Raw genomic sequence first — 15001 nt, 5'->3', positions numbered from 1 at the left:
ATATTTTATCATTTGTTTAGGCCCATATTTTGTGCTATCCAATTTATTATACCCCCTCTGCTTCCACATTAGCACATTGCTGAGTTGTGTGACAACTCGAATGGGTTATGAATTTGTATGTTAACAAACATTATTTTAGTCCCCGTTTTGAGAGATGAGATTTGATAAACCCACCACATGTACATGTTTTATTTAGTTTGGTAATGAGAGAACCACAGAAAATGTTATTATTGAATGACCAAAATATTACTATATACAAACGATGTTGACTTGTTTACAAAATTGGTAACCGAATTACTTTGACCCACTCTCACCTCTCCCTCATATTGTGTGTTTTTGTCCTAATCGAAACTGTAACGAAAAGATTTGTCATTTAATAAGATACGATGCTCACTTTTACTCACCTAATAGATTTGGTTACCGTAATGTTGTCCTCTATAAGTCAAATAACTCTCCTGTTCGTTTCTAACCTATTATCTAATCCACGCAATTTGTTGATAGATAAAAATACTAGAGTAGATTACAAAAAAGTCTCTCCCCATTTTGAGTTTGAAAACAAAAATATTGGAATAAAATAACATATATAATATGATGAGGTGTAATGGATGGGTCTGAACTTGGATCTATTGAGGAGGAGTTATGTGGTCTTGGGAATCCGATTAAAAGATGCGGAAAAGAAATGAAAAGGATAACAAAAACGTATAATTTCATATCTGAATCATTCGGTTAAAAATGGCTATCGTTAATTACGCTTTTCTAATTCCGATCATTATTAATTACACATGCAGAAACTAATAAATTCAAATTGGAAACATCATCATAAATAATTATAATAAAGAGTATTGATAAATATATATATAGTGGACCGACCCCAAAATTAAAGAAAAGAAAATGAGGACAGAAATAAAAGGAACCAAGTCTGAAACACAATGATTGATTAATCACTTATAAGCCTTCCAAACTCACTTTTTCTAGTTTTCCCCTTCTTCTAGCCGAGAGCTCAATACACAGAGAGAGAGATAGATCCATGGAGGGTCTTCAAAGATCAACCATCTCGTTCCGCCGTCAAGGATCTTCCGGCATAGTTTTTGACGATCGTCTCATCGCCGAGCTTAACAAATCTGGCGGCAACGAGCAGAAAGAAGACGAAAGTCAACGCGACGAACAACCTAAACCGGTGTCTGAAACCTCGGACCAGGCGAAACCAATCGCCGGCGGCGAGGAGAAAGACATCAAGCTAAAGCCTATTAAAACCGGTGGAGGAGGAATCGAGAGGAGTCGATCTAACGGTGGAGGAGCTCAACGACATCACAGAACAACCGGAAGAGTGTCTCCGGCTGTAGACCCGCCGTCTCCGAGAATATCTTCATGCGGTTGTTGCTCTGCTTTTGCTAAGAATCCGCCGGGGAAGAAGGTTAATCCAAGGAAAAGGCCGCCGAAACGTAGATCGATGGAGGTAGGCATCAGGATTTAATCAACTCAAGAGAAAGAAAAACATACTAGTATACACTCGTGCTCTTTGATTCTTCTTTTGTTTTTTTTTTATTTTGTTTTTGTATGTTGTGTGTGCTGCTCTGTTATAAAACTTTCCGATTTGATCAAAACAGACTTTGGTTTGTTGTAAATTACTATCTCTCTTTCTTTCTTTTCCGACAATTTCCATTTCTGTATATATCAAAACTTTCCGATTTGGTGATCCACAATTATTTCCTTCTTCTCTTCTGCGAGAAAACAAAAAAATTACAACTTTATCTATGAAGGAATCCAAACAGCTTCAAGTCCCTTCCGATGGCTCACTGAATCTTCTTCTTAACAAGGCTTCGAATCTGACAGAGAAGGCGGCGGATCGTAAACGAAGATAAAGTTCGATGCTTTCTTCGCTTTGAACAGATATCTCAATCTGCTCCATTGATTGGATAACGGACGGCTCTGATTAAGTTGATTGATTTGATTTAATGTTAGTCTTGGCCTCTCTAATTATGTATTTTTACTGGACCCGCCGAGGAGGAGGGCCATTTCACCGCCGCAATTCACGCCTTCGCCACCGTGTCATGTCCGGATCAGCAAGACATCACATTACCATTTATAGATAGGCTGGCTTTTATTGTACTATAATATTTTCTTAAATGAAATTCTTCTTTAATCCGTTACTAAACTTTTAAGAAAAGAGAACAAAAAAAAAGAACTCTCTTTTCCGACAAAGTTTCACCTTTGAAAATTATTCGAGTCAAGCTCAATCTTTGAGAGTTTCAGTAAAGAATCAAAAGATAAGAGTACAACTTCTCTTGAAGACAGTGTCATTGAGGGCCGAGTTTAGGACAACCTTCAGCTAGAGGCAAGTCCAAGTTGTCGACAGTCCTAAAAGTGCGTGGTACCATCTTATCAACATAAAGATTACCATCCAAATGATCACACTCATGTTGCAAAATCCTAGCTTGCCAACCTGAAGCATTCACTTCAATCCGCTTCCCTTGACGATCGTAGCCTGTCACGACCACCTCAAGGTATCTCTCCACCGCAGCTCTGAATCCATCAACACTCAAACATCCTTCAAAGAAGAGAGCTTTTTTGTTGCTGCTCTCCTTGAGCACCGGATTCACCATCACCTAACCAAACCCACCAAAGTTTCAACATTTTTCTCGTTTTGATCTCTATTGTAACAACTCAGAGCAGTCTAAAGACTACCACTATTTACCGTGAGATCAAAGGGACGCCTATCTTGAGCAAGAATCTCATCCTTTGGTGCGTAGCTTATATACTCTTTTGTATCTTCCAACACAATAATCTGCATCACACCATGAAATATGAAGCAACCAATTCAATTCGTGTTTGCCTTAACAAGAAGGGTGAATTAAGTAAAGCAGTTAGGCTTTACCCTTAAGGGAACACCAATCTGAGGAGCAGCGAGGCCAACTCCTGGAGCCAATCTCATAACTTTAATCATATCATCAATTATCTTCTGAATACGCTCTGACCCGATTTCTTCCGGGTCAACTTCTCGGGCTTTCTCGTGCAGAACCGGGTCTCCAGCTCCCACTATCTCCGGCAATTCCACTTTCTTCTTCTTCTCCCCCAGACCCAGTAACCAACCGGCTTTTGTCGACAAAGATGATGAGGAAGAGGAAGGCAGATTATTCAGCTTACGGTTCAGCAAGTATGAGGAATTGGGTCTCGTAACGGGGAATCGGATCCTGCGACATGTCACGGCGGCGGAAACCGGAAGTAGACGAAGTGAGACTCTGAAAAGGGTTTCCATTGCCGGCGCTTGTTCTCGGTGGAGTCTCATCATCGGTCATTTCTTTGAAATATGTCTCTTTGGGCCTATCACTGCTCTTTCGGCCTATTATCGCTCTTTAGGCCCATTAGCTGAGCAGGCCGAAAGATACTTATAGGGTCAACTTTGATGGACCAATCTCTCTCTGTTTCTTGGCATAACTACAGACCTTCCTAGTTAGTTATGTTTTCTTGCTTAAGTATGTCCAATCCGAAGTTGGTTCGTATTAACAAGTATTGATCTACTTTAGAGTTTTTTTGCAACTGAATACCTTGTATTAATCTGTTTCTTTTGATTCTGCATTCCTTTTTAAGAAACAAGAAACATAATTGTGTTTCAAAAGTTCCATTTCTGCCAAATCAGTACTGTAATGCAAACACTGGAATGACCTTACCTGTATAGAGATTTTTATTCAAAGAATACTTTTGTCATAAAATATGATTTCAAATGTCGTTGTTTCTTATTATACAAAAGTATAAATCATCTATCTATGCATCAACCACCATAACACACAGTAACACTATCTTACTCGTGAGTGACTCGTGAAATTATAATATATATGTTAGTGATGTTACTGCCAAATTATCAGTACTATAATGAAAACCCTGGAATTATCTATATAGAGATTTGTATATAAATAATACTTTTGTCTTAAAAATATGATTTCAAATGTCGTTTTATGTAATATAAAGTATAGATTATATGTTTATGCATAAACCACCAAAACACTATCTTACCCGTGCGTAATTATATATGCGTTAGTGATGTAATACGGAGAAATCCACCACAGACCAACTACGTACGTAATTATAAATAATATAATCAAATTTGAGTCACCAATATATGATCATAAACTAGTGATTTACTTGTAAATGTGTAAAAGTAATGGATTGGTATTTGGTTATAGACAGCAAGGGTTCATGATCAAATAGTAACGTTGCCTTTGATGTTTAAACCAATATTCTAGTATATAGTATAATATTATATGATTCAACGAATCTGCCTCAAATTCATAAGTTTGGTTTGGAGTTAGGTTATATGTTAACTTAACTTAAACCACTTGACCTCTTCTTTCTTATTTTATTGTTTTTTTTGGCAAAAAAAGAAGTACGGGTTACCGGAGCGGCGACAATGGATAGAGTGGACGGTGAGTTAACTGACGAGGTTAAATCTCCAATGCTTAATTAAGCCGTAATCCATGCGTGGTGTCTTATAAGAAATTATTAATAAACAAAGTCAAATTTATTTGTTTGCTGAAAAATGGTCAAATTACATATAAGATTTTTGGAATCTTTCTTCCTTAGTTTCTCCAAATGTAACAAGTCAAATTCAATATGTAAGTTAGGCAACCTTTTTTACATTTCTTTTAAGCACAACGTACAAGATTAGATTCCATAATATATATTATTATTTCCAACAATTAAAAATAATTAATTAATTAAATGCCAATGTATATTTATCTTTATTTAAAATCTAACTAATTTCCCATTTATTTTGTACAACATATATGTTTCATGCAGGAGGAGGTAAAAATTAAAGATTTGTAATTTTTGCAGAGAATACATTTGAATAAAATTTAAAGTAGAGGCGGTGCTTTCTAGATAATGCATGCGTCTGGCTCAGTCGCGTATGTAACTTGAGATTCAAGATTCCATTATTCCTTCAACATTCAAATATGGTTTCCGTAAAGAGAAAAAGTCTTATCCTCGTTTCCTTCAAATCTTATTCTTTTAAATAAAAATATATATTTTTTATGTGTATAAAAAAATCCCCTATAAATACATAGGTCTCGATCGGATTATCTCCAACATATCTAACAATTCATCACCAGGAAACACAAGCACTCCTATGTATAGACAAACATATACATCCACCATGAGCAACAAAAACAACAACATGAAGATGATGATGAGTTCCGCAAAAGAGAGTGGTAATGGAACCACTAACATTGTTATAACTGCAGACACTAGGAATAAGAAGGTTGAGAGGAAGGCATCGATGGACGTGGACAAGTGCGCCGAAGCTTTTATCTCAAAGTTCAGAAACCAGCTTCTTCTCCAGCGTCTTGAATCCATCGAAAACATGCTCTCACGAGGCCCTTAACACTACTTTATCGAAATATACATATATGTATTAATTAATTCTATTATTTCTTTCTTTTATATATGCATATGGCTTTCATAAATTACTTTAGATCTTCTTGCTTTTAGAGGTGGCATTCTTCGTTTTTTGGTAACATTATGGTCCTTTTTTAATAACAATATAATGAATGTAAGGTGCCTTGGCAAATATACATATGAATGTTCTCAATTCCGAGTTTGTGACTTCCAAACCAAAGGGAATGCGCGTGGTCCTATCTAGAGGAGTTTTGTCGAGCCAAACATGTCTTGCGAACACCTCTATACGAACTAGCTTGGAAAGGCTCTTTACATTCAAGCCTTTTTTTTGTTTGGCCGTTCAAATTAAGAAGATGTGAGATTCGGATTCCTAACATATAAGTTTAACTTTGAGATTTCTTGAGAGATGGTAGTCTCTTTAGTTCCATTGCACAAAACAAAAGTGTTAATTCGAATTGCAAATAAATCAACCAATACACATGTATGTAAATATTATTTCCCTTGATAATATTATATAGCATGTGGAGCAAAAGAGAATGGTCATTTCCTCGAGGGGAATCACATTCGCTGATTCACATCGGTCTCTTATTGATTACACTCAAATATTCAAGCACACAATGATACACACACAAACAAAAGAGAGAGGCCTAAGGGTGGACCACTTGGTGGACATGAGTCTGCGGTTGTGGCTGCACCATCTGGTGGAGTTTGACTCTTGAGCAGGACCGAGCCATTCCTCCTACGAGGGGCACAACGGGGAGGCTGTCACAGTTGCAGATCTCGATCATGAAGCCATCAGGGTCATGGAAGAAGAGCTGGTCCACTTGGATCCCACCTTCTTCTACTAGCGACCTCACATACTCGATCTCCATATCCTCTAGCTTCTTCTCCACTGCTCCCATGCTCTCGCACTGCGATTTCCACAATTCCACAACTCATACATAATTTTCAGACTAATATTCATCTAATAATATATAGACCAAAACAGAGTAAATACTATATATTGGGTGGATCAACCTAGCTCCTCTTGTATAGTCTAAAAACCAAATGATTAATTAGATGGTTCTTTAAAACCATCATGCACGTGGTTTTGTTTACAATAATTAGAACAATGAATACGTCTACCTCACAAAACTTTACGCCAGCCCTACCTTAAATCTATCGTCCTTTTCTATCTGTCTCTCTTGTCTCATACATTCAATTTTCTTACAATGATAGTTATCATAAATCACATCAAACTATACCATTGATATGGTTTAGTTGGGAACTTAACAGCTCAATATTTAACCAGCTGTTTGGATTTTCTTTTATGACAGACAAAGAAATTTCTGACATTGTGTGTGTTGCATAAATGTTGACAAATTTCTTAAACCAACATATAAATAACAAAGCTTTTGTATGCACACATATAACTTATGTTTTGGAGTATAAAATTACAAAAAAAAAAAAAAAAAAAAAAAAAAAAAAAAAAAGAGGGTCAAAGTTGAGAATAACCTGGAAAGAAATGTGATTATCCTTGGGATTAATGGCAGTTTTCTTAGGAAGTTTCTCTGGTTCTGGGGAACGCAGGAGGTGTATTCCAATTCCATGACCAAACAACCTTAAATAACCCAAACAAAAGAAACACAACTAATAAGAGAGTTTATTTTGTAAACTGATATTTTTATTTTGATATATATATATCAGATGTGACAACTAATAAGAGAGGTTATTTACCAAGCTCCTTCAAAATTTAAGGATTCAGGTCTTCTGATCGGGATGAAACCTAACACCTTGTGGTAAAAATTCATAGACTCATCAACGGATCGGCACAAGAGCGAGACGTGGTTTAGTGAAGTCAGGTGCAATGGGTTTCCTGCGTTTTCCTTCATTTTCCCAAGAGAGATAGAGAGAGAGAGAGAGAGACAGAGAAGAAGAAGAAGAAAAAAACACACACGCAACGCCGCCTCTGATCAAACAAATCCAAACACAATGGTTAATATTGTCGACGTTAATTAATAATATACAAAGCAACGAGGAGATTGATTGATTGAAAGAGACGATTGAAGAAGTGCAATATGTATTTAAAATATAGTTTGTGTGTGTGTTTGTGTTTGTGTGGGAGAAAGGCTAATGGGATAACCACGGAACGGAACTTATCTGATGACTGATATCCAACACACTTGGCCAATGATGGTGTGTATTTATAGAAGGCCTCTAACTAAATAGAAAACTTATTGATTTTTTTAGAAATTATTTTCAGTCTATATGATATATATAAGATTAAATGTGCAGCAGTGACACATAATAAATTATATTTATTATTTTAGTTTAAAAAAAAAACAAAAATCATATATTAAATATTTCTTTTATGAAAATGATATATTTCTATTTATCAATGAAAGTTAAAATTATATTGATATTATGTTATTCATGTCTTTATAAAACCAATTTATTTATTTTATTTATATATATATATATATATGTGTGTTTATAATACTTTATAATAAGACGTTATAATTAATTTTAAATATCATTAGAGTATGAATTATGAAACACTAAAACGACATGAATTAGATTTTGTTTCATATATTCCGAATATTCACCTACTACTAACTATAATGAATATAAAGCAATCGAATTTATTGTTCATGTCAAAGATAATTATGAGATACTATCAAACTAACAATGTTAATGTCTCAATTCAAAAATAAAAGAAATATATCATAATTAAAATTAAAATGATTAAAAGAAAACTTATAAGGAATTTTTTTTCTATCAAAAATATGTGCAGATATTAGAATAGTTATATATATATGTAGATCATGACATGAACGTACCAAACAAATTCGGCCTATAAGATCATGTATTTACGTAACTGGTTTATATAAAGTCATTTACAAGTTGAGTATGTGACGTGACGTCTATTTAGTATAAGGTAAACAAAATTAACAGTAGTAGTGTAAAACAAAACTTGGTAAAGCAACGGGAAAAAAAGAACATGTAGTCAATAGAATAAAGGAGATCCCTTTGATTAATGATCTTATCTACAACGTACGTAAATAATTAAATCAAAACTAAACTATACAAATATATAAACCAAACAAATATGTGAAATGTTGTGAACCTGGCAGTGTTCAGGATGAGTTCAACACGTAAGAACCCAAAAAACAAAGCTGACTCGGACAATCACAAATTCACAACTCCTCGTTTGTTTCCTTTTAACTCCTCCTCCTCCTTTTTACACTAAAAATGTGTTTTTAAGATTATGTTGAACACGTCAGCATTAATGGATTTATCAAACGTTTCTCTTTTGGTCACTTGTTGTCGTGTCCAGTTCAAATTGGCCTTGTCCCAAATTACCACCAACTCTGGTTTTTCTTTTTTTTTCTTCGGCAGCCCCATTTTACCCACCTGATTTTTTTTTTTTTTAAGCTATTTTTTGAAATATTCTTTAGATATGTTTTTTAATTTCCATAAAGTTAGGGGGTATATTGTATTGGTGATTTGGTATGATTTTTTTTTATATATAGTTTTTTAGCCATGTTGCATTTTCCATGTGATACATAGAAATTGTAAATGTACATCTAATTAGATGAAACTATTAAAATCTATATTTCCACGACCACCACGTCCTATATCATCACCATTAGTTGTAGACTTGTAACTTTCAAAAACTTACTCTTCACCAAAGTAATTGGCAGACTGTAATATTTTTATATATCTTTGAAGAGAATATATGATACAAATTAAAATTAAAAAATGTAAAATTAACATCCTTTTTTGGATGTAATATATAAACCTTTTGTTTTTCAGCAAAGATTGAATGATAATATTAGGTCTCTTTGATTATAGATTTCTATTTTAGTTTGTCGGGTAGCTTGGCTTCTTTGTTTAACGTGTAACTCATTTATGCTTATATAAGGAGATTAATTTCTTGAATATTAGCATGAGTGTTACGTTCCACCTAATCTCGCATGATCTTATGATTTCATTTTTATAGGTACATGCCCCATAAAGCATGAGTGTTACGTTAATTCCCTACTATATATAATCTGCTGAAATAGCTATAAAGTCTGCTTAATATTAATATTATATTTTCAGTGAGTGTAGTAGATTTGTCACTTACTACCAAACATCCACGATGGTCAGTTTTTTTTTATTTTACTTTTGGACTTTTACTTTTCACCTATATAGCCTTTTCTCTTGTCCAAGTGTCGATAACTCGATATAAATAAACTAATCTGGAATCCAACTCAAAAGGTTTAATAAATCCATTTTAAATTCTTTCTCTTTCACATTTTCTAATTCGATTTAAAATATCTTTTGTTTCAACCACAAAATTGGACCAAACAGTTGAGTAGTACATAGGATGCATAGTTGCATACCACATAATACACGTTTCTCAACTAACAATTGGTAGGCCCATTGGGAATGAAAGGGGTAGGCCCATTATTAATGGTAAGGGCTTTAATTTTTGTTGGTACCTTTGTTTCGTTATGACTATGATTGGTTAGAAAAAGTCGCAATCCGGCAATCCTTCTATAGTTCTATTTTTCTTCTTCTTTAGCACGAAGCAACAACCGCCGGATATAAGCAACTACTCGATAAAGTCACTTCACTGAACACCTCTGAGTATTAAGTTGTTATGTTCACATGCCCCAAATTACACAAACCATTTCTTTAGGTCTTCAACAACACTACAAACAATGTAACACTAGATAATGGACTGATAGGACAAGACCAATAGTTTAATTTTTTTGATATAGAGAAGTGATTCAACAACAAACAAACATACTGCGGATGACGAGAAATTGTAAACGAAGAATGTGTGGTTTGGGTTGGACGAAATCAATATTCAGAAGGAGGTTTCAATCTAATGAGTCGCTTGATCCTGTCTTTGTCAGTGTTCTCCAGAAGTCCGTTCCAAACGATTTCATCAAGACACAAACAAATCCTTCCATATTTATCCAGAAACACTCGCTCTGTTGGGGGTTTTCCGCATACGTCTTTCACAGCGGCTGTTATGATATAGATGGTTTCTGCCACTGCACCACCACACAAATAGAGAATAGGATAAATTAAAAACAGCAGAGAATCAAACTCTGAGTGAAGCAAAAATCAGTTGATTTACACAAAGGGGGGGGGGGGAGAGAGAAAGGCTCACAAGCAAGTTCATCGTACTCGTCTTTGCCAACAAGGAAGATGCTAACATCTCCTAGCATAGTGTAGACGATATAAACAGACCTGCACAGCAAAACTCGCTATTACTTAAAAACCCAAATGATGTTTGTTTGGTTAAGTAATTTGCTAGAAAATGCCACAGGGAGACTATAGGCAGTTTGATGTTACTACTTGTGGCAAGCGACAAGAAGCTCTTCGTTTTTAACGCCTTTGAGATTATCTGCTCCCAACTTAACCAAGAAAGTTCGCCAGTGCAGCCGTTCCTCAGCTGGTACTCCATTGAACCTAGAAGAGATTTTGAAGGCTTCTGATTATTTGCTACTAATACAACCACTCTACATGTACTAGTGTTTAGACACCCTAAATGAAATATCAATTTGAACTCTCTACTTGCTGAAAACTAAAGTCCACAAGTGTGCTTTTCAGATGAGAGAGCACAACGACATACTTATCAGAATACAGATTTGGGATAATAGAAACAAATTCATATGTTGCTATTGTGTACATAGGGGAATTGAAATCTAATTTTCTACCAATAGAGACACTGCGTACGACCAAAGCAACATCAAGTGAAAGCTAAAATATCCCTAAATCTGGACAATTGATGAACTATGTCAAAACCACGATCGACACCAGATCCACTAAGAATATCAATCGCTACAGCAATGCTCGATTCGTAACCTAAAATTAGAAATCAGCCGAAGAATATTTCCGATCAAATTGAAAAAATGGTACAAGCTGCGGAAATGGATGATAAGATTGGGATCTGAAGAGCGAGCGAGCGAACTAACCTTTCGATCAAAACGTTCCCAACGGAGTTGGCGAACAACACTGCTAGGATCATGATCTTCCTCTCAAATCTTCTTCCTTCGATTTCCTTTGTTTAGCCCTTTCCTCGTCTTGTATCGATTCTTCTACTTCTCCTCCTCTACCTCTGACATATTCGCTTCTCTTTTAACTTTTGGCAATTTACTCAATTAAAAACAACAAAGGGACCTTTTAGTAATTATACTAGTTCGAACCTTCTCTTTCTAACTATGGCTTTCACTCACTGACAAAGTCCTCTAGCCTTTTCATTATTGGGTCTTCTTCCTTCATTACCTCCCATTTTGTAAATAGCCCAACTCTGTTCAATGGATATTTTTTTCTTGTTTTTTTCCTTAGTAAGATGGTATAAAAATAAAGAAAATACTACATTAAGTGGATGTAGATAGAGATACCTTTACAAGTTAGGGTTAAGATTGGGGAAGAGAAGATGTTGATAGTTGAAAAAAAGGAAAGGTCAGCATCAATGTAGAGTATAAGGGAAATGTGTCATTGTTCCAAATCTATCAAGAGAAAGTAGAGACCATCTTTTTCATTCTTGTTACCTTCATTATTTCATTTTCTCCCTCTTTTTTTACAACTTGCATAATGTTTTATATTTTATAGATTCTGTAATAAATAAAACTAAGGAGAAGTTGTATAATCTAGTATAATATTAGTGTGAATGGTTTAAGTGCAAGTTACAGTAAAAGAGGACAAGTCATAAAGATGAGCACAAACAAGTACAAACAAGCTACTGTGGAAGTGAAAGTTGGAGCTCTTCTTTAACCTAATTCGTTTTGCACTTCACCTTCGGTATATATCGTAGTACTCTTTCCTGACTGTTTTATTCATTCTTCATTATTAAACACTTCGACCCTTTTCCTTATTTTATTTTTAATGTGTGATGATGATGAAGTTAACTGAGATGTATTAGTTTATAAACTTTATATACATAAGCCCTCTCGCTATTTCTGTTTATATTTTTTTTTGGTGTCACGTTTGTGTTACAACACTTTTGGAATTTTTTTTTTTTTTGCATATGTTTATAAATCGTACAAAATTTGGTGGACAAAAATACAAATGGTTGATTTGGGAGGTTTAAGGATTCACTCACTGATCATATTGTTGATGCAAAACGTCACAATTAGACGTTGATATATATTTTTATATTCGAATGATAATTACATGGTGGTGAGCGATTGATGATTTATATACAAAATACAGAAACAGAAATGATAGATACGTCTATGCATGATCAATAATATATAATACTTTTGGTGTTAAAATTAATGCACCTTCCCCTCTTGGTTAGACAAAGTACGTTTTGTAGAGGACTAGAGTAGTCGTTTCTTTTTTTGTTTTTCTAACTAACTATCTTCCTTTCAACTCTTGCATATATCGATATATCTTCTCTATATATAGCAGAATTATTAACTTTTCAATCCTCGGTATAGTATTCCAAGTATACCACAGAATTAATGAAGGTTCAATAATGGTCTAACTCACAAACATAAACACATTTGTTTTTTGCATTCCTATTGAATTATTAAGCTGGCTATTATAGTAACACATATATTCATTGAAGCTTAATTACGGCAATTTACAAGATTCTGTTGCGAGGATTCCTGGGAATGTATTGTGTGAGTTGTATTCAATAATGTTGTAGTAGACTTGTAGTCTAGTCTCATCATGCGTGCAAAGTAAAATTTAAAACCAGTCTCACTCAAAAGAACAAATTTTGAATGCATGTGTTTTGTGGGGATGCATGATATATTACAAACCTAATTTCACCAACTATTTAATTTCCCTGGTTTATTATTAGTTGTTTATTCTAAACAACGAGTGAGCATATATAACTCAATCAAATCAAGGCGGTGTTTAGATGTGGCTTGTTTCACTTACTTACTCAGTTTATCTACATACAGAATTAATGCATTTACATAAGAATTATGATTTGGTTGATGAAAACGTATAAGTTAACTCGATTATTTTGTTCTTTCCCGAATTGAATATCACGATTCAACGTCCTTTAGAGAATTGTTTTTTGTTCGAATAATTAGGCAAATTAAACGGTAGTGTCGTCGATGATCTCGTAGTTACATTAGAAACTGTTAGTGTTTTTTTTTTCTTTGACGACCAGTCTCATTTAATCAGGAGACAAAGTCGCCTTCGTTAGAAGCTTTGCTATAATTTCACGTCCTTGTAATCGACTTATGATCGTGTACTACCATGTAACATTATTTTATTTTGTTATCATTATACGAGTGCAATTATAAGCCTAATGTTATAGAAAATACAAAAATAAAAAGGTCACTTCTGGATTGTAGTTACAAATACTAATACTTTATTGGATACAAATGTGGAAATATGAGGAAACAAGCAATATAAGCTAAAACATTTGAATACGATATATAAATAAAATATACGGTATACTTGGTATTATTGTGGCTATAATCCAGAAATAAAAACAGGTGCATATGTAATAAGCAAACCATATTTAGTTTGTATTGAGAAGCTCCTCTATCATTTGCAAAGCAACCTTCTCCTCCTCATCTATTAACCCTTCTTCTCCGCCGCCACCAACCTCAACCTCAACCTCAAGCTCAGTGGTTGGACCAAGATCTTCTTGAGGAGCTTTGCTAGTAGTCTCTCGGGAGGAGCTAGCGGAACCGAGCTCGACAGTCATGACCCAACTAGAGTCGGACTTGGAACCGGCTCGTTTCTGCCAGACTCCGATGTGGGAGCTGGCCGTGTCGAGACGGAGGCAGGTGAGGGAAGGGGATGGGGATTTGCAGCATTTCCTCAGTTTGGCGCTGAGGATGGTAGAGAGCGATGAAGATGATGAAGATATAGAGGACGAAGATGAAATATCTGTTTTGCCCTCGGCTGTGTCTCCGGTGTTGTTGCTGTTGTTGTTTGTGAGGGGGAAGTTGGTCTTGGCGTTGCGGCCGCTCATTAAAACAGCGGCCTCGTCGTAGGCTCTTGCTGCCTCTTCCGCAGTCTCGAACGTTCCCAGCCAAATCCTCCGTTTCCTTTTTCAAAATCATCATGCATGTCAAAATTTAATAACTAATTAAGCATGGTTTATATATATAGTCAACTAAGAAATATAAAATTGTAGAGATGTCAAAATTGGGGTTGATGTGTTAGCTAAGGAGAGGAAAGAAAACTATGGGGAACGATCATGTAAATATATATATACGTATGTGGTTATGTACTTGAAAGGATCAGAGAGGAGAAATAAATGTATAACGCAGAAAAAAAGGAAAGAAAGAAGAAAGGTACAAGAGAGGGTGGCGAATCTCAGCAACCCAAGAACCCCAATGGCGTTGCCTGACACCTCTGAACTTCTTCGTCTGTACCATTCTTACTTACTCTGTGTTTTTTGTCAGAGAGAAAATAGGAACTTGATGATGAGTAATATATGTATGATGGATGTTTGGTAAATGGTTATAATATGTTGTATATTTATATACATAGGTTAAATTTTGGTGGATGAAAAGGGCTGTACTTGTTCTTACTCTTATTACATTTGACGTCCTCGCTATTCTATTATAGAGAGAGAGAGAGAGAGAGAGAGAGAGAGAGAGAGAGAGAGAGAGAGAGAGAGAGGAGAGTAGAGAGAGAGAGAGAGTAGTAG

The 15001-nt window shown here is 35.1% G+C and overlaps 6 protein-coding genes across 6 annotated transcripts; 2 read left to right on the top strand and 4 right to left on the bottom strand.

The window, feature by feature from the left end:
• Positions 1–898: 898 nt before the first annotated feature.
• Positions 899–1647, top strand: LOC17899298 (uncharacterized protein At1g15400). The gene has a single exon (XM_006304339.2). It carries the CDS (start codon positions 1028–1030, stop codon positions 1472–1474), a length of 447 nt encoding a protein of 148 aa, XP_006304401.1. The 5' UTR covers positions 899–1027; the 3' UTR covers positions 1475–1647.
• On the bottom strand, positions 1551–3372 carry LOC17900532 (peptide deformylase 1A, chloroplastic/mitochondrial). Its single transcript, XM_006305849.2, has 3 exons — positions 2876–3372; positions 2696–2785; positions 1551–2606 (listed from the first exon to the last, which is right to left on the bottom strand). Exons 1-3 carry the CDS (start codon positions 3287–3289, stop codon positions 2298–2300), a joined length of 813 nt encoding a protein of 270 aa, XP_006305911.1. The 5' UTR covers positions 3290–3372; the 3' UTR covers positions 1551–2297.
• Positions 3373–5097: 1725 nt separating this feature from the next.
• On the top strand, positions 5098–5549 carry LOC17898567. The gene has a single exon (XM_006306498.2). The coding sequence runs from the start codon at positions 5123–5125 to the stop codon at positions 5375–5377; it is 255 nt and encodes an 84-aa protein (XP_006306560.2). The 5' UTR covers positions 5098–5122; the 3' UTR covers positions 5378–5549.
• A 304-nt stretch (positions 5550–5853) lies between these two features.
• On the bottom strand, positions 5854–7543 carry LOC17898248. The gene is made up of 3 exons (XM_006305647.2): positions 7108–7543; positions 6886–6991; positions 5854–6302 (listed from the first exon to the last, which is right to left on the bottom strand). The coding sequence occupies exons 1-3, from the start codon at positions 7260–7262 to the stop codon at positions 6039–6041; spliced, it is 525 nt and encodes a 174-aa protein (XP_006305709.1). The 5' UTR covers positions 7263–7543; the 3' UTR covers positions 5854–6038.
• A 2444-nt stretch (positions 7544–9987) lies between these two features.
• LOC17897463 lies at positions 9988–11509 on the bottom strand. Its single transcript, XM_006305693.2, has 4 exons — positions 11346–11509; positions 10726–10839; positions 10538–10617; positions 9988–10418 (listed from the first exon to the last, which is right to left on the bottom strand). The coding sequence occupies exons 1-4, from the start codon at positions 11396–11398 to the stop codon at positions 10222–10224; spliced, it is 444 nt and encodes a 147-aa protein (XP_006305755.1). The 5' UTR covers positions 11399–11509; the 3' UTR covers positions 9988–10221.
• A 2205-nt stretch (positions 11510–13714) lies between these two features.
• On the bottom strand, positions 13715–14783 carry LOC17900772 (ethylene-responsive transcription factor WIN1). Its single transcript, XM_006305563.2, has 2 exons — positions 14647–14783; positions 13715–14393 (listed from the first exon to the last, which is right to left on the bottom strand). The coding sequence occupies exons 1-2, from the start codon at positions 14724–14726 to the stop codon at positions 13859–13861; spliced, it is 615 nt and encodes a 204-aa protein (XP_006305625.1). The 5' UTR covers positions 14727–14783; the 3' UTR covers positions 13715–13858.
• Positions 14784–15001: the final 218 nt, after the last annotated feature.

This window comes from Capsella rubella, unplaced genomic scaffold (genome assembly GCF_000375325.1).
Source record: "Capsella rubella cultivar Monte Gargano unplaced genomic scaffold, Caprub1_0 scaffold_1, whole genome shotgun sequence".
Taxonomy (NCBI): Eukaryota; Viridiplantae; Streptophyta; class Magnoliopsida; order Brassicales; family Brassicaceae; genus Capsella; species Capsella rubella.
Note: the sequence above shows the minus strand (reverse complement) of the source record. Positions and strands in the feature narration are given on the sequence as shown.

Bases quoted from the DNA above. Each gene is read 5' to 3' on its own strand.
- LOC17900772 (XM_006305563.2), bottom strand. From the start codon at position 14,726: ATGGTACAGACGAAGAAGTTCAGAGGTGTCAGGCAACGCCATTGGGGT. The intron at 14,394-14,646 runs GTACCTTTCTTC...ATTTTGAAAAAG, and splicing joins GAGATTCGCCACCCTCTCTT to GAAACGGAGGATTTGGCTGG.
- LOC17900532 (XM_006305849.2), bottom strand. From the start codon at position 3,289: ATGATGAGACTCCACCGAGAACAAGCGCCGGCAATGGAAACCCTTTTC. The intron at 2,786-2,875 runs GTAAAGCCTAAC...GGTGTGATGCAG, and splicing joins AGATTGGTGTTCCCTTAAGG to ATTATTGTGTTGGAAGATAC. The intron at 2,607-2,695 runs GTAAATAGTGGT...GGGTTTGGTTAG, and splicing joins GGCGTCCCTTTGATCTCACG to GTGATGGTGAATCCGGTGCT.
- LOC17898248 (XM_006305647.2), bottom strand. From the start codon at position 7,262: ATGAAGGAAAACGCAGGAAACCCATTGCACCTGACTTCACTAAACCAC. The intron at 6,992-7,107 runs GTAAATAACCTC...GGGTTATTTAAG, and splicing joins TTAAATTTTGAAGGAGCTTG to GTTGTTTGGTCATGGAATTG. The intron at 6,303-6,885 runs GTTATTCTCAAC...TGGAAATCGCAG, and splicing joins ATAATCACATTTCTTTCCAG to TGCGAGAGCATGGGAGCAGT.
- LOC17899298 (XM_006304339.2), top strand. From the start codon at position 1,028: ATGGAGGGTCTTCAAAGATCAACCATCTCGTTCCGCCGTCAAGGATCT.
- LOC17897463 (XM_006305693.2), bottom strand. From the start codon at position 11,398: ATGATCCTAGCAGTGTTGTTCGCCAACTCCGTTGGGAACGTTTTGATC. The intron at 10,840-11,345 runs GTTAGTTCGCTC...AATCTCTTCTAG, and splicing joins GGGAACGTTTTGATCGAAAG to GTTCAATGGAGTACCAGCTG. The intron at 10,419-10,537 runs GTGAGCCTTTCT...GTGGTGGTGCAG, and splicing joins CGAGTACGATGAACTTGCTT to TGGCAGAAACCATCTATATC.
- LOC17898567 (XM_006306498.2), top strand. From the start codon at position 5,123: ATGTATAGACAAACATATACATCCACCATGAGCAACAAAAACAACAAC.